General features: G+C 47.4%; 2 protein-coding genes across 2 annotated transcripts in view; one reads left to right on the top strand and one right to left on the bottom strand.

Moving 5' to 3' along the window:
- Positions 1-7,553, top strand: part of TESC (tescalcin) — a 37,945-nt gene extending 30,392 nt beyond the window's left edge. The window contains exons 3-8 of the mRNA XM_056859635.1: positions 697-777; positions 1,679-1,818; positions 3,910-3,971; positions 4,069-4,176; positions 5,342-5,389; positions 7,405-7,553. Coding sequence (XP_056715613.1) covers positions 697-777; positions 1,679-1,818; positions 3,910-3,971; positions 4,069-4,176; positions 5,342-5,389; positions 7,405-7,482 — 517 coding nt within the window. The 3' untranslated portion in view covers positions 7,483-7,553. The remainder of the gene's footprint in view (positions 1-696; positions 778-1,678; positions 1,819-3,909; positions 3,972-4,068; positions 4,177-5,341; positions 5,390-7,404) is intronic.
- A 3,049-nt stretch (positions 7,554-10,602) lies between these two features.
- FBXW8 (F-box and WD repeat domain containing 8) overlaps positions 10,603-18,249 on the bottom strand; it is a 102,146-nt gene continuing 94,499 nt past the window's right edge. The window contains exons 9-11 of the mRNA XM_056859593.1: positions 16,120-16,293; positions 12,810-12,926; positions 10,603-10,751 (exon numbers count right to left, since the gene is read on the bottom strand). Coding sequence (XP_056715571.1) covers positions 10,607-10,751; positions 12,810-12,926; positions 16,120-16,293 — 436 coding nt within the window. The 3' untranslated portion in view covers positions 10,603-10,606. The remainder of the gene's footprint in view (positions 10,752-12,809; positions 12,927-16,119; positions 16,294-18,249) is intronic.

The following is an 18,249-nucleotide window of genomic DNA, read 5'->3' as shown; positions in this document are numbered from 1 at the left end:
AGATCAGTTGTAATAACAGATCTCCAGCAAGTACCTGGAGGTTGGCAACCCTATTGCTTGTGGCCAACCTTATTTGTAAATCCCACTCAGTTAAAAGAGAGTGCGCACGGTTTAGTGGTGTCAGAAGGGGAGATGCAGGTTCGAATCCTAACTCTGCCATGGAACCTTGGTGGGCAACCTTGGGCTAGTCGCTCTCTTTCTCTCTGACTAGCCTGCCTAATGGGAATGGTTGTTGACGGGATAAACTAGAGGAGGGGAGAATGGGGAGGTTTGGCTCCCCTTCGGGGAGAAAAGCAGAGCATAAATACACAACTAAACTAAGTAGGACTACTTCAGAAGAAATTGCATTAAAGAATGATTCTTGTTGCCTCATACAGGTGTGTCAAGGGGGTAGCCATGTTAGTCTGCTGTAGCAAACAAGATTCGAGTCCATTAGCACCTTAGAAACCAACAAGATTTTTGGGTATAAGCTTTCAAGAGTCAAAGGTCACTTGTCAGATCTGACAAAGGGAGCTTTAGCTCTTGAAAGCTTATACCCTGGAAATTGTGCTGGTCTCTAAGGTGCTAATGGACTCGAATCTTGCTCTCATACACCTGTGTAACTGACCACGAGAGACCTCGGCACCATTGTTCGTGAGCCTGCTGTTTTGTCTTTGGATGCGAGCCTCACCACCTTTTGTTCTTTCTTTTCTACAGCAAGGAGCACTTTGATCGCATCCCGGATCTGGAGTTCAACCCCCTCAGGGCCAAAATCGTCCATGCCTTTTTTGACAAGAGGTAAAGTCGTGAGGGCTTCAAAGTATTGGGGGAGGGCAGTGTCAGCTCCTGGTTTTGGAGGGCCCTTTGGCAAGTTTCCCTCTGTGGGCCCACCTCCTTGTCCCTGTGCATTCATTTACTCTTTCGAGAGCCAGGATGGTGTAGTGGTTAAGAGCGGTGGTTTGGAGCAGTGGACCCTGATCTGGAGAACCGGGTTTGAGTCCCCTCTCCTCCACATGAGCGGTGGAGGCTGATCTGGCGAACTGGATTTGTTTCCCTACTCCTCCACATGAAGCCAGCTGGGTGACCTTAGGCTAGTCACAGCGCTCTTAGAGCTCTCTCCGCCCCACCTACTTCACAGGGTGTCTGTTGAGGGGAGGGGAAGAGAAGGCGATTGTAAGCCAGTTTGATTCTTCCATAAGTGGCAGAGAAAGTCGGCATATAAAAACCAAATCTTCTTCTTCTTCTTCTCTGTCCCTCTTTGGGACTTCCACCAGTTTAGTCAGCAGGTGTAGAGACACTCCTCTTTCTCCATCTCTGTTTGAACGTGTGCAAATCTCTGTGCCATTTCAAAGAAGAAGAGTTGGTTTTTATATGCCGACTTTTCTACCACTTAAGGGAGACTCAAACCGGCTTACAATCACCTTCCCTTTCCCTCCCCACAACATACACCCTGTGAGGTAGGTGGGGCTGAGAGCTGTAACAGAGCTGTAACTTGCCCAAGGTCACCCAGCTGGCTTTGTGTGTAGGAGTGGGGAAACAAATCTAGTTCGCCAGATTAGCCTCCGCCGCTCATGTGGAGTTGTGGGGAATCAAACCCAGTTCTCCAGATTAGCATCCACTGTTCTTAACCACTACACCATGCTGGCTCTCTGGGCAGAGTGTTTATGACCAGCTCTAACTATCGTTGCCTTGTCTCTAGGAACCTTCGAGAGGCATCTGAAGGGTTGGCTGATGAGATCAATTTTGAGGACTTCCTGACTATCATGTCCAATTTCCGACCCATCGAGATGAATATGGATGAAGAGCAGCTGGATCGCTTCCGCAAACAGAAGCTGAAATGTGAGTTGAATGTGCTGCCTTTTCAGCCCCTGACATTCCTGGGTCTGTGGTAACCTTTTCTAGTAAGGTGGCTGGCTGGTGTAAAGAAAGGTGGTCCTCCACCACGTCTGTTCCAATACATACACTCCTGCCTACCAAGGAAAAGACTTCTAGCTGGTTAGCTGGCTTTTAACCGGGATTTCAGCTTTAGTTGACTGATCAATTAACGATTTGGTTGGCAAATAAGGTGTCTCAATTAATTGGAAGGCAGACTGTAATTTTTTACAAAATGCTTTGAAAAGCTGTAAGCGTCACCTTATTAAGATCCCCTCTTGCATGAAATAACAAGAGAAATGCTTTTTTTGGAGATGACAGTTGCCGCAAGTATGGTTAATGCTAAAAATGGAAAAAAGTGACATTTGATAAGATTGGTTACTTAAGGCTTGGAAGATAAGGTTGGATCCTATAAGCTTTTACACTGGTGCAAATGACACCCCCCTTCCAGTTTTGAAGTGCTGCACATGCAGCCTGAAGAAGAGTTTGGGCAACTTGAAAGCGACTGTACTTGATGAAGTTTTAGTTGAACCTAGCAAAGTATGACCCTTCTGCTGGATTTGAATATTTCTTCCTATAGACCATCATGGCTACCTATGATTTCTAACTCCTTAATGACGAGGCTGGGATATGTAATCCTTTGTTAAAGCAAGAGCATCTTTCGGTGAACAAAATGGGCTTCTCTTCCAGTGACTTTTCTAATTAAATGGTCCACTTAAAAAACCCATGATTAAAATCATCAAGTCTCACAGCTCAAGCACCTGTTTGTCTGTCTGGTACAGGACTGAAGTGCTTATTATTATTCCTAAGTGGCACTGCGGAGGCCCCTTTTTCACATGTGTAAAATGTGCAATACTACTCATGCTTACTTATAATAATAATAATAAAAGTAATTTTAAAATTTGTATCCTGCCCTCCCCTGGCTTAGGTTGGCTAACATTATAATATACATGTATAACATTTTTAAAAAACCAATTAAAACAAATAACACTGAATATAACAGCATATCTATAATGATACCATGTTAATTTCTACAAGGAGTGATGTCATTTCGGTGGTTGTCACTCAACCATTTTATTAGATGTTAGATGTCATGCCTGGGGGAAGGAGATGGATAACAAGATCCAACACAAGAAAGGAAACACAAGGGAGAAAGGGAGGGAACAGCTGGGGAAAAGATGGCCGGAAAAGGGGACTGGGAAAGGGAGAGGGAAAAGGGGGAAGGGAGGCCAGCTGCCGATGGAAAACCATTGCTGCCCTCAAGCATTGGCCTGGTGGAACATCTCTGTCTGACGCCCTGTGGAACTGAACCAGATCCCACAGAGAGTGGGTCTCATTAGACAAAGAGTTCCACTTGGGAGTCATTTTTGTGGGACCTCCTACTCAGTTCAGATTGCCTTCTGAATCATGCTTGGAATTGGACTGCTGGTTGCAGAGCTCCAGTCCTGTTGCATGGGGCACCCAATCCTACACTGCCTCTTCCTCATTTTTGATTGGTGAAACTGTGCAGCGGGAGGGTTTTCACCCTCTACTATGGCCAAGGTCTCGACTGGGGAAGGCCTTTCCTCAAGCTTCCGTGGCCCTTATAAAAGATCCAGTCGCAGATCTAGCAGTGTTTTGTCTAGTTACATGCCGGGCTTGAACCTGAACCTGTCAAAGTGGGCTTCATCCCACAAAAATCTTTTTTTTTTTTTTGGTCTTGCCATCAAGTCACAACCAACTTATGTCAACCCCGTAGGGTTTTCAAGGCAAGAGACGTTCGGAGGCGGTTTGCCATTGCCGTCCTCTGCACAGCAACCCTGGCATTCCTTGGTGGTCTCCCATCCAAGGACTAATCCGGGTCGACTTGACAAGATTGGCCAATCCCGGGCTATCCCACTGTTGCAATAAAGGTGTCTTGTAGAAGACTAACTCTGCTCTCCCTCTAGACTTAACTTGCTATTCAATAGTGCTCATGTATTAGTTTCGAGAGAATGGCAAATGAAGGTTACAAGCTGTGGTCTGAAGCAAAGGAGAGCCCTCTGACCCTGTTGCCATCTTTTATCTTATATCTTCCAGTCCTCTTTCACATGTATGATGCAGACAGCGATGGGAAGATCACCCTGCAGGAATACAGAAAAGTAACGTATCTTCTTTTTTTGGCACCCCCTTTCCTATCTTCGCTTTGGTGAGCGGCAGCCGCCGCTCAGTCCAACTGCCCTTGCTTCTCTCGACCAGGTGGTGCAGGAGCTGCTCTCAGGGAACCCCCACCTGGATAAGGAGTCGGTGAGGTCCATCGCCGACGGAGCCATGATGGAGGCCGCCAGCATCTGCATGGGGCAAATGGTAAGAGTGGTGCCCCCTAAAGCAGAGGGTCTCCCTGGTTCAGTTGCTGGGGAGACTGTTGACCTCTGTGCTTCAATCTCAGTACGTCAGCCCAAAATTGATCCCACTTTGTAGACTGTAAGGTACTAACCAGCTTGTCAGCGTGGAGTCGTGGTTAAGAGTGACGGACTCTAATCTGGAGAACTGGGTTTGATTCCCTGCTCCTCCACATGAGCAGTGGACTCTCATCTGGAGAACCAGGTTTGATTCCCCGTTCCTCCACATGCAGCCTGCTGGGTGACCTTGGGCTAGTCACAGTTCTCTGAGAACTCTCTCAGCCTCACCTACCTCACAAGGTGCCTGTTGTGGGGAGGGAAAGGCGATTGTATGCCACTTTGAGACTTCTTAAGGTAGAGAAAAGCGGGGTATAAAAACCAATTATTATTCTTCTCTGTAGCTGGGGCAGAACTTGAGAAAAGGTGGGAGATCTGGGTTTAAGATCAGAGAATAGGGTTGGGAATAGAATCCCTTCTTGGGTCCAAGTCAGTGTGGTGTAGAGGCTGGTGATGGATTTGGTCCAGAAAGTAATGCCCTCGTCTCTTATCCTTGCAGCAGTGGTGAGATACAAATGTGATACAGTCCTACCAAGGGGTGGGGGTGTACTTGTTAATTTGTACATAGGTATTGGCCCCATAGTAGTTGGGGAGGAATGCTAGTTACTCTGATGCAGCAGGCAGGTTGGGCCAAGGAGACTCCATGGCTGAGTCATGTTGCCTACTGAGTAACGGTTACATATACTCATTCTGACCTGCCTCATAGGGTTGTTGTCTGAATAAAATGGGGGGGGGCTGGGGAGAACCATAGATGTATCCCTAAACTGCATGGAGAATAGCTAAGATTAGCATATAATAAAGCAGCCCAATGAAAATGACCAGCTGGGCTTCCATGAAATGGGATGGCGGCGGGGTCCAGAGTTCCACATGTATCTCTCTCACCCCCAAAACTCTGGGGCTTCAGAAAATGCAGATGTTTCAGGTGCATGTTCATGTACATATTTACCCCCTCCCTTATTATCCATCACCAGGACCTGATCCAAACTGGGACCTCTTTTCACGGGAGGTTCACGCCACAAGTTTTAAACAAACCATTGGCTAAGGGGAACTCTTGTCCTCTCTTCTCATTTCAGGAGCCGGACCAGGTGTATGAGGGAATCACATTTGAAGACTTCCTTAAGGTTAGAGCCAGAGCCTTGTGTTTTCTCTGCAGGGCAGAATGTCTTGCCATGTGGGGCAATATGGTCATGGCCGGCGTCGGTATACCTGGAGGTGGGGCAGCAGCTGAAGCCCCACAGTTTCCAGTGGGGTCCACTGCTGCTGGTCTGCATGCCCTTCCTCACCCTACTTGCCTGCAAGAACTTGGTCATCCATGCTCCTCGTCCTATGCACTGCTCAGAATAATCAGGGAAAGGATGTGGGCGGGGCAGGTATCTGTGAACATGGGCAGTGATAGGGCTTATGAGGAAGTGGGGGAAGGATGCGCAAGCATGTGGGTTGATGGGTGCAGAAGGAGGGTTGAGCAGGGGCACTAGTCCATGGGCAGAGGGAGGGAAGAAAGGCCTTGGCCATAGAGGGTCTAGGGCCCTCCGAAATCTGGAACTGGGTGGGTGCTGAAACACTGAATAAGCCTTCGAAAATGGTCTGAGGGACTGACACAAATTCAGTTTTTGAGTGTGTAGAAATTAAAATCTATATAAAAGCACACACTCGGAATAAGAGCAGCCCTGCTGGCTCAAACCCGTGGGACATCTTGTCCAGTGCACAATGTCTGCTGGTAATTAATTCCACATGGGAGGGAAGGCAGCATGGTATAGCAGGATCTCGTCAGATCTCGGAAGCTAAGCAGGGTCAGCCCTGGTTAGTAATTGGATGGGAGACCACCGCGGAATACCATGGAGGAAGGCAATGGCAAACCACCGACTTATCTACTTTTCCTGCCAGTTCTTGAATTTTTAGAAGACATGGATTGCAAAAGAAATGGGGCTATAAAATACTGCCTTTGAAAAGCTTTACCAATGTTCAGAGTCAAAATTGAGAGGCTGGGGCTGTAAGTGCATTTTCTGCAATGTTTTAAAAACATGTAGCTTGCTGTCATTTCGTTTTTAAATATAACTGTTTCTTTACCACCACCCTTCTAATGTTCATCAGCGACATGCATACCTTGGAGATATTGCAGGTTCGGTTCCAGACCACTATAATAAAGCAAATATCGCAATAAAGTGAATCACACAAATGTTCTGGTTTCCCAGTGCATATAAAATTTACGTTTACACTGTACTGTAGTCTATTACATGTGCAATAGCATTATGTCTAAAAAATGTAGTGTAATAATAATGGAAAAGTTTGAAATTTTGCGACAATTACCAAAATGTGACACAGAGACATGAAGTGAGCACATGCTGTTGGAAAAATGGTGCCGGTAGACTTGCTCGAAAATGCAATATCTGTGAAGCCCACTACAGCAACGTGCAATAAAACGAGGCGTGCCTGTAGGGTGCAAGGATATTTGCAGAGGTGTCCCCCTTTGGTAATCCTGCTTTCAGTACACAATCCTCCCACCCCCTCGAACAACCTATTTGTGGTGACCGTGCAAATGGGGAACTTTTGGGGATGCTTCTCTGCAGTGTAGAGCTGGGGTGGCAAAAGAGGAATGTGCTTTTCTGGAATCCTGGAGGTAGAAACAACTTCCATGTTAGGTAGAAGGCAACAGCTGCTTTGAGAATAACACCCAGGACTGCCACGAGCACTCAGGAATGCACTTCCTCATTAACCAGTACCAGATTATTTGCAACCCACTCTAGATTTTAGAATCATAAGAGTTGGAAGGGACCACCAGGGACCTCTAGTCAAACCCCCTGCACAATGCAGGAAATTCACAACTACCTCCCCCCACAGACCACCAGCGACCCCTACTCCATGCCCAGATGGCCAAGATGCCCTTCCTCTCCTCATCTGCCTAAGGTCATAGAATCAGCATTGCTGACAGATGGCCATCCAGCCTGTTTAAAAACCTCCAGGGAAGAACTTACCACCTCCCGAGGAAGCCTGTTCCACTGAGGAACTGCTGTTAGAAAATTCTTCCTAATGTCTAATTTTCTTTGGGCTCTCCTTAAGGTAAGGACCTCTGCCCGCCCCCTTCCCGGTTATTATGTAATCTCCAACCCGAATCTCCTCTTGCCCCCTCCGATGACAGATCTGGGACGGAATCGACATCGAGACCAAGATGCACGTCCGCTTCCTCACCATGGAGCCAATTGCGCCTTGCCACTAACCAAAGAGAAGCTGCGATGGAGGTGCCTTTGGAGCGACCCGGGACAGAACGTCAGGTGGTCGATACGGGTAGACGGGTGGAAACTGGCCCCTCCCAGTGCTGCAGAGATATGAAGCGGTTGCTTGGTGTGAAGTTTGTGCTGTTGGCTGGGGGGAATTTTATGAGCCTGAGACTTCTAGCCTAGCTTTGCAGATATTCCCCCCACATACCTTGGATGTGTTCATATTTATGATGCATCAGTGGCACATACAATAAAGTAGGATTGTTTTTAGTTCTTGGCAGTGGCCTGTTTATTCTTCCTGTAATCTTGTAGCAAGAACCCAGCTTACTGGGGGTAAAGTGAAGACGACTGGTGAAGAAGCCTGGGGAAGACAGTGGCAAACATAGTCTGCCTAGGAAATGTCAGGATGTGAAACATAGTCTGCCTGTAAACATAGTCTGCCTAGGAAATGTTGGGATGTGATGTCACCCCATGGGTCAGTAATGATCCGGTGCTTGCACAGGGAACTACCTTTACCTAATCTTTTGCCTCACAGGTATGCGACCTCACAGGGTCCTTTAATGCCCTTCATGGCACTAGGACCCATGTATCTAAAGGGCTGTCTCCCTACATATCTTCCTGTACACCGCGGTCTTCTGGTTGTCCCCTTATGACTGGCGCCCTGCTTAAGGCTGAGCGCTTGGTATCTAGTACAGCTTGTTGTTTTCACTAATTGCTCCCATCTTCCGGAGCGGGCTCCTTGAGGAGGGGTGTGTGCGCGTGCAGAAGTTTTCAAGAGGCGCCGAAAGCCTATTCTATGTCTTAGGGCTTTTACGGTGGTTGGAACTGCAGGTTCTGCCTTGGGTGGTGATGATTTTACTGTATTATGCCTACTTTTAATTTTGAATTGTAAACCTCCTTGAACCACAAGGGAAAGGTGGGATATACTGATTAATAAATAATAAAGTCTAATACTCAATGTGGCCCTATAGTACCTTTAACAGTATCACAGAATCATAGAGTTGGAAAGGGCCCTACAGGCCATCTAGTCCAACCCTCCTGCTCAATGCAGGATCCACCTTCAGCATCCCTGACACGTGTTTGTCCAGCCTCTGCTTAAGGACTGCCAGAGAAGGGGAGCTCACCACCTCCCTAGGTAGCTGATTCCACTGTCAAACAACTCTTACTGTAAAAAAAATTTTTCCTAATGTCCAGCCGGGACCTTTCTGCCTTCAATTTTAACCCATTATTGGGTTATGCTCTGCTGCCAACAGGGACAGCTTCCTGCCCTCTTCTAAGTGACAGCCCTTCAAATAGTGGCTGCCCTTTTCCTGTTGCTGAGATTAAAGGCTCCTTTAGGCTTAAGAGGCCCTTCTTGCCAAGTATCTTTCTGGAGCGCAACTGCAAACGTTACGCCATTATGAATTGCTTTGGCTAGTGGCCGAGAGTTGCACAGATCAGCAACAACACATTACTGGAAAAGGGAGTGGACTTTGGCACTTTGGGCTTCTGCAAACAGCCTTCATTTTTCACTGCAGTGTGAAACACATAGCAAGTTTTTGCAACCTTCCACCTGGAATGGCTTTGGTTGAGAAACAGGAAGCAGAAGCCCAGAAGACGGCCTGTGTTACTGTAGGTTCTCAGTCAGCGGTAGGGGGTGGGGAGGGAGAAAGAGACAGCAGGCATGGCTTGTGTTTGCTTCTCTGTGGTTTTGCATTTTCAGAACCGTGCAGAGAGAAACAAAGAAGCTGGTCATAAATGCGTGCCCAAAGAGACTCTTGCATTTAACAACACAGGCTGGTTTTTCAAGACTTCATTGCATTTATGTGGTGACTTACGCTCAAGTTACGCAATGCCATGGGGGAGGGGGTGGGGAAGGGTAATGCTAGAGGAAAGGGAAGTCTGTGCTCCCCCACAAGGAAAGGGGGGGGAGGCAAGAATAACACTTTCCTTTCTTACTGGGACTTAACATGGTGGGAAGTGGGGTAACTGGAGAAATTATGCATGGTGGGCAGAGGGACAACCCCCCCAAAACCTTTTGCAATTGAATGACACGTCTGGGTGTGGTTCAGCTCCTGTAGATGAGTGGGCAAGTTCACCCTACTTCAGTCTTTACTCATAAGAACATAAGAAGAACCCCACTGGATCAGACCAGTGGTCCAGCATCCTCTCTCACACGCTGGCCAACCAGTGACTCCGGAGAGCCAGCAACAGGGGCTTAGAGGTTGAGCTGGACGTCTGAAGAGCCGCAACGTTTAAAAAAAAAAATCCCTTCCCACACAAGGCAGTGAAGCGGCTTCCTCTGTTAGGGTTTCTAAGCATTCGACCAGCTCCTATACACAGAAACGTAGAGCTGGAAGGCACCTAGAGGGTCATTTAGCTCAACCCCCTCCACAACGCAGGATAGACCACAAGAAGCTAAAGAGACGGCCAGGTTCAAGCCCCACTCCGGCAGACATCCCCTCGAGGCTCCTGACGTGAAGCTTACAGTTTAATGAAGGGCGTGGGGCTTGGAGATTTCCTAAAGCGCAACTGACCCTTTAGTGAACCATGCTTTCTTACACAACAAGGATGTTTTCATTGAAACCTGTCCAGAAAAAAAAGTCTGCTTGTTTACACATTTGTTCCATGTGTACCTTGAAGAGTACTGTAGTCAGACTCGCTTGTGAGGGTCTTTGTGAAAGTTCTGTTTCTTCTGCTCTTAGGAGACGGGTCCTTCCCCCCCCCCTTTGCATGGCTCCTTCCTCTGTGTCTCCCCACCCCCTGCTGGTTGTGGTTTCAGCCCCCTTCTCTCCACTAAATACTTGATCCACAGATATTTTCCGGGCCCAGGGGGAAAAGGTCAGCCTCCCTGGCACTCCAAGTTGACGACTGCTGCTCTTCCTTGCCTTGGGCCAGCGCCTCTTGTTGGATGCCGCTGGGCCAGCCCTGGGCTCCGCACAGCCTCGCCTTCTCAGCTGCCTGGCGGGCGCCTGGGGCTGGTCCCTGTCCATTCTCCTCCTTTGGCCCCTTCCCTGCTTTGGGACACGTTTCAGGGGGATTCAGCACCTCCCGCGCAGGCCACCTTCCCCTGGTCTCCACATTCTGCACCAGGCCGTAGCCCTGCAGCACGACTTTTCCAATTGATGGAGGGTGACCCGCTGCCTAGATGTTGTCGTAGGGGACAGCCAGGCCAATGTTGTAGTTGTAGCCAACCGTTTCGTTGTAAGAGGAGCGGCAGATGGGAAGGATGCTCTCCACGGCTAGCTGGTCCACAGAGAACTCATAGGCGTAGATGATTCCTCGGTGTCTGCCCAGAGACAGAGAGAAAAAGAAGCCCCAGATCGGTCACGTGCCACAGCATGTGTACATTGTTAACCTGCTCTTCTCACATAAAGCTCGGGATGGCGTACCTTGATCTCCCTGTCTCCATTTTATCCTCACAGTACCTCTGTGAGGTGGGTTAGACTGAGAGGGTATGACTGGTCCAAGGTCACCCAACTAGCTTCACAGCGCAGCGGGGATTTGAACGTGGGTGAACGAAGTCCTAATCCAACAATTTCACCACTACACTCAACTACCAGCATGGTGTAGTGGTTAAGAGTGGTGGTTTGGAGAGGTGGACTCCGATCTGGAGAACCGGGTTCGATTCCCCACACCTCCCCATGAGTGGCAGACTCTAATCTGATGGACTGGGTTGGTTTCCCCACTCCTACACATGAAGCCAGTTGGGTGACCTTGGGCTAGTCACACTCTCTCAGCCCCACCTACCTGACATGGTATCTGTTGTGGGGAGGGGAAGGGAAGGTGATTGTAAGCCGGTTTGATTCTCCCTTAAATGGTAGAGAAAGTCGGCATATAAAAACCAACTCTTCTTCTACCTGACTCATTCCAGACAAAATGGCAACCATTGGGCCTCTCAAAAGAGGTGGAAAGATATGCCCACATTCAGGCCACCCTCCAGGTTATCATCAAGAAGATGTGCCTACAACTTCTTTAAGTGCCCGCATTCTCACATTAGGCAGCTTACATTCTGAGTGAGAAAGTATAAAACCTCTACAGGTTGAATGAGTATCCCTTAACTGGCCATCCAAAAACTGGAATGACCTGAAAACCAGATGTTTTGAGCTGACTCACGGGCCTTCAGCAGCACCACTGATGGTTCAATGTACACAAAATTATTTGTAAAATACTGTTTAAAATTAAATTCAGGCTATGTGTATAAAGCGTATATAAAACATGTATATAACATGTGTGTGTGTGTGTGTGAGAGAGAGAGAGAGAGAATTTCGTGTTTATACTTGGGTCCCATCCCCAAGATATCTCATTATGTATAGGCAAACTGAACTGACCCTAGAAGCTAAAATGACTAAACTGAAGCTGTCGTACTTTTGTCACATTATGAGAAGACAAGAGTCACTGGAAAAGACAGTCATGCTAGGAAAAGTTGAGGGCAGCAGGAAAAGAGGAAGACCCAACAAGAGATGGATTGACTCAATAAAGGAAACCACAGCCCTCAGTTTGCAAGAACTGAGCAAGGCTGTCAAAGATAGGACATTTTGGAGGACTTGGATTCATAGGGTCACCACGAGTCGGAAGTGACTTCACGACACCTAACATACACACATAGGCAAATATTCCAAAATACAGAAAGATCCGAAATGTGGAACACTAATAGTCCCAAACATTCCGGATAAGGGATACTCAACCTATAAGACAAGGATGAGGAACAGTTGGTGCTGCGAGATGTGACGAAGAGTTGGTTTTTATATGCCGACTTTCTCTGCCACTTAAGGAAGAATCAAACTGGCTTACCATCACCTTCCCTTCCCCTCCCCACAACAGACACCCTGTGGGGTAGGTGGGGCTGAGAGAGCTCAAAGAGAGCTGTGACTAGCCCAAGGTCACCCAGCTGGCTTCATGTGGAGGAGTGGGGAAATCAACCCAGTTCACCAGATTAGTGTCCGCCGATCCAAACCACCGCTCTTAACCACTACACCATGCTGGCTTTCTCTGGTGCTTTATTCAGTTGAATTGGGTTTTAAAAGCTAAAGTGATACACTATGGGAGTTTCACTGGGGTTACTTTTGCTTAGTGATGGGGCTCAACTCAGAATTTACTCACTATGTATGAGCTGGACAAATCTGGATTCCAAACCAGGTCATTATGAAACTTAAGAGTCACTGCTAGTTTTACTACCAAAACACATCTGCCTGCTACAGCCGAGACTTTTAATGGACTGCCGTGCTTCAGAAGCTTTATCCACCATGTGCTCCTCTTCCTTCCATGCCCAGCGGCATCGCCCTCTCTCCTGTTCCAGAGTCTTTTTCCTCTCACCCATGTTCAGAAGCATCCCGCTGGCTCTTACCTGCGGTGAGCTGTCAGGTCATCGTCCATGATGCTGGCACCACGGGGCGTCTTCTCGTTGGGAATGTTGGCAGTGATGAGGCTATGGCTGTTGAACCAGATGTGTCGTACAGGGTGCCTAAAAGAAAGGTAGAGGGGAGTTCTGGTGGCATTTGTGCAAAAAAACTTGAACACATGAACCTGCCTTATACTGAACACATGAAGCTGCCTTGTACTGCGTTGGTCCATCAAAGTCAGTATTGTCTATGCAGACCGGCAGCAGCTCTCCAAGATCTTAGGCAGAGGTCTTTCACATCACCTACTTGCATCATCCCTTTAACTGGAGATGCCAGGGATTGAACCTAGGACCTTCTGAATGCCAAATAGATGCTCTACCACTAAGCCGCAGCCCCTCTCCTACAAAAGGACTTTGGAAGGGGTAGATTGAATACATGAACACATGAAACTGCCTTATACTGAATCAGACCCTCGGTCCATCAAAGTAAGTATTGTCTACTCAGACAGACAGCAGCTCTCCAGGGTCCCAGATCACGATGGTATGTGAAGAAGTGAGCTGTGGCTCATGAAAGCTCTTACCCTGCCAGAAATTGTGTTAGTCTTTAAGATGCTACTGGACTCTTGCTCTTTTCTATTCCAGGATCTCAGGCAGAGGTCTTTCACATCACCTACTTGCCTAGTCCCTTTAACTGGAGATGGTGGGAACTGAACCTGGGACCTTCTGCATGCCAAGCAGATGCTCTACCACTGAGCCACCCCCCCAACTTAACAGTTAAAAATGTCTACACAAAGTATGCAAGCTTCACAATTTACTTTGTAGATCAAAAAGCCTTCTGCAGACATTAAAATGACAGCTGTTCAAGTCTACTGATTGATCAATAACACAATGGATAGTAATCAGTGCTACATTTGCACAGAATAACCAGGTATAAGATCCAAGAAGTTTCAATGCAAAGGTTAAGACAATCACTATGCAAAGAGCAGCTGGCAATTTTGCCTTGACTATTTGGCAGGTTATTCATCAATATCCTCCAGACTGCTCATTACTCATTGCACTCTGTGCATCTGAGTTACGTGCGACTTGTACATCACAATAACACTTAGAAGTTGTACAGCATTAGAGAGGTAAAAGTCATTTCCATCGGTCAGGGGTTCTCAACATGGTGCCTATGGGTGCCACAGAGCCCGCCAACACCTTTTCTGGTGCCTGCCAAGTGTTTTTAGGAAGTGGGTTGGGCCAGGTAGGGGTTTTGCCCAGCAAGGATTCTGATTGACTATTGGAGGTTTCATTGGCTGTCCAGATTTTTAAAAAATGTTGTTTTGGCAGCAGCTGCCATTATGGCACAAGGATTTGTACTGCGTTACTGAAGTTAAGCTGTGGCAATCATTTTGTGGCTGGCTCTGCCTCCTGCGGCAGCGACATTAAGGACATATCTAATAAAACATTTAAAGGAAAAGCATGCATCATGTGGAGTGGGGAGGAGCTGTGGCTTGGTGGGGAAGCGTCTGCTTTGCATGCCGAAAGCCCCAGCAACGGGTGTGGGGTAGTGTTCCCTACTGGTGACTCCGGAAAACAATTGCTGCTGCCGTTTAGGCTGAGCAGTTGTGGGCTAGAGACACCAGTGGTCTACCCAAGCATAAGGCTGCTTCATACCGTTCCTACCACCCCCCTTATAATTGCTAACAAATGCAATCAGCAAGAATTGGAAAACACGTGAGCAGAAGCCTAAAAACAGCGTGAGGACTTCTGCAGGAAACTCTGCATCCATCAACAAGTTTCGGGTTTAAATAAACACATGTTCATGGAGGAGAGGGCTATTCATGGCAATTAGTAAAAATGGATACTAGTCATGATGCATACCTATTTTCTACAGGATCAGAGAAGGATGCCTATTATATTAGGAGCTGTGGAACACAGGCAGGACAATGCCACTCCAGTCGTCTTGTTTAGGGCTTCCTCGAGGCCCCTGGTTGGCCACTGTGTGAACAGACTGCTGGACTTGATGGACCTTGGTATGATCGAGCGTGGCCTTTCTTATGTTATGTAACACAAAAGCTGCCCAGGGTGGGGGAGCTTCTGATCCAAATTCTGGCGCTCCATCACATTTGGGGACAAGCTTTCCAGGTTCTTCCTCTCAATGTCCAGCGCCCATTAAAAGTGTGGGAGCAGAATGGGACGCTCGGCTTCCTCTGAGCCAAACGGTTCTTTTCCTAGCTTCAAGGAAATTTCGAGGAAAGCTGCCTTGAGCACCACCCAGTGGAGTGTGGCTGGATTGCAGCGGGATGTTAGAGAGTTGGGCTAGAAAGGCAAAATATACAGCTTTCCTTTCAGCACCTCTCTGCTGCCCCCTTCCTCAGTTTACTCTGGTTTATGTATCGATGGCACCACAAACATAGGAAGCTGCCGCGGACCAAAAGTCTGACTCGGTGTATCTAGTCCAGAATGGTCTTGCTCTGACTGGCAGGTCACACCAACAGTGTTTCATGTTAATCTGGTCAAGAACTGTGATGTGACCACAAAGAGAAGTTATCCCATCCTTGCAAGAAGCCGTTTTAAACTGAATCGGACAACAGATCCTTCTAACTCAGTCCTGTCTGCTCTGACTGACTGCAGCTCTCTGGGAGCAACCTCAGTGGCTGCCTTACCCTAGCGAGGCAGGAAGGAAACTGGGGACAAAGGGCGATTCCAGGCAGGAAACAGGAAGTGGGGAAAGTTTTTTACTAGTTTCTGCCTACCTTAGAACCAGAAAGGAATCACCCATCTGTCTTCAAGATGCCCTCCGCCTCAGAATGAGAACTCAATTATTCTTCCCTCTTTCATTACGACCACCATCCTGGGTGGTAGATTAGGCTGAGACAGAGTGATTGGCCCAGAGTCACCTGGATAGGCCAGGCTAGCCCGATCTCATCAGATCTTGGAAACTAAGCAGAGTTGACCCTGCTTAGTATTGGATGGGAGATCACCAAGGAAGTCCAGAGTTGCTACGCAGAGGCAGGCAATGGCAAACCACCTCTGAATGTGTCTTGCCTTGTAAACCCTACGGGGTCGCCATAACTCAGCTGCGACTTGACAGCACTTTCCATCAACATCGCTGTGCAAGTTTCCATGAGAGTGGAGATTTGAAGAACCTGACTCTCCCTGGTCCTCATCAGACACTGTAACCCCCTACACCCAGGTAGAAAGGCCAGGGATTGGACCTGGAATCTTCTGCACGCAGGTTATGCTCTAGCACTGAATCATGGCCCTTTCCCGTTTCAAAGCCAAAAAGTCACAATTAGGCAAACAAGAGAAAAATTCAGATGGTTGTCCTCACCTAGCATGCATTTCCCAGAGTTTGGTGCCCATCCGCTGGTCCCACACACAGACCAGCCCATCTTCTCCTCCGCTGACAACCTTCCAGTCGTCCATCTGCACTGCTGAGATGCCTAGCTGGTGGCCGTAGAGTGAGCAGACAGGGTCGCTTCTACGGAGGTCATATACCCTCACTCTGAAATGAGAACAGGGAAAGGATAAATTTCCAACCCCCGCATGCTGGGACAGGGGGATTTTGCACAACACATCACTCACAATGTCCTGCTTTTCTCCCACATCAAGAGATGATTCCCCCCCCTCCATGCTGTGGAGTGATCTGCTAGGAAACACATCAAAGATGTCTTTAGCTCAGTCAATGACCCCAACACAGATGGCAAGCTTAACACTCTCCAGGTATGAGGAGGAGGAAGAGTTGGTTTGTATATGCCAACTTTCTCTACCACTTAAGGAAGAACCAAACCAGCTTACAATCACCTTCCCCTCCCCCCCCAACAGACACCCTGTGAGGTAGGTGGGGCTGAAAGAGTGTGATTAGCCCAAGGTCACCCAGCTGGCTTCATGTGTAGGAGCGGGGGGGATCCAGTTCACCAGATTAGCCTCCACCGCTCATGTGTAGGAGTGGGGAATCAAACCTGGGTCTCAAGATCAAAGTCCACCACTCCAAACCACTGCTCTTAACCACTACACCACACTGAAGAAAAAGAAATGGTTTTTATACCTCAATTTTCTCTGCCTTTAAGGAGTCTCAAACCAGCTTACAATCTCCTTCCCTTCCCCTCCCCACAACAGACACCTTGTAAGGTAGGTGGGGCTGAGAGTGTTCAGAGAGAACTGTGACTAGCCCAAGGTCATTCAGCAGGTTTCATGTGGAGGAGTGGAGAATTGAACCCGGTTCTCCAGATTAGAGTCTGCCGCTCTTAACCACTGCGCCATGCTGGATCTTGCTGAAGCTACACAAGTGTGAGTCGGGTCAAGTACCTGGGTGGGAGGCCTCTTGGGAATGCCATGTATGTCATCTTGAATTGAACACATGAAGCTGCTTTATACTTGGACACATGAAGCTGCTTTATACTTGAATTGAACACATGAACACATGAAGCTGCTTTATACTTGGGCTGAACACATGAACACATGAAGCTGCTTTATACTTGGATTGAACACATGAACACATGAAGCTGCTTTATACTTGGACACATGAAACTGCTTTATACTTGGACTGAACACATGAACACATGAAGCTGCTTTATACTTGGACACAGGAAGCTGCTTTATACTTGGGCTGAACACATGAAGCTACTTTATACTTGGACACATGAAACTGCTTTATACTTGGATTGAACACATGAAGCTGCTTTATACTTGGACACATGAAACTGCTTTATACTTGGATTGAACACATGAACACATGAAGCTGCTTTATACTTGGATTGAACACATGAACACATGAAGCTGCTTTATACTTGGATTGAACACATGAACACATGAAGCTGCTTTATACTTGGATTGAACACATGAACACATGAAGCTGCTTTATACTTGGACACATGAAACTGCTTTATACTTGGATTGAACACATGAACACATGAAGCTGCTTTATACGTGGACACATGAAACTGCTTTATACTGGGACTGAACACATGAACACATGAAGCTGCTTTATACTTGGACACATGAAGCTGCTTTATACTTGGGCTGAACACATGAACACATGAAGCTGCTTTATACTTGGATTGAACACATGAACACATGAAGCTGCTTTATACTTGGACACATGAAACTGCTTTATACTGGGACTGAACACATGAACACATGAAGCTGCTTTATACTTGGACACATGAAGCTGCTTTATACTTGGGCTGAACATATGAACACATGAAACTGCTTTATACTTAAACTGAACATATACACATGAAGCTGCTTTATACTGAATCAGACCCTTGGAGGGTCCGTTTTCTCCAGGAGACCCAGCAAATAGTTTAAAAGTACGTAAGCATCCTCAAAGATGAAATGTAAAATAAGGCCAAATAACTGGACAGGCCCAAAGCATTGTAAGTTGCAATGCCAGAAATTAAGACACATGTACATAGGTTTAAGACATGCATCTCAGCCAGTGACTGGCATTCACATCTCA

This window comes from Euleptes europaea, chromosome 13 (genome assembly GCF_029931775.1).
Source record: "Euleptes europaea isolate rEulEur1 chromosome 13, rEulEur1.hap1, whole genome shotgun sequence".
NCBI classification, from domain to species: domain Eukaryota; kingdom Metazoa; phylum Chordata; class Lepidosauria; order Squamata; family Sphaerodactylidae; genus Euleptes; species Euleptes europaea.
Note: the sequence above shows the minus strand (reverse complement) of the source record. Positions and strands in the feature narration are given on the sequence as shown.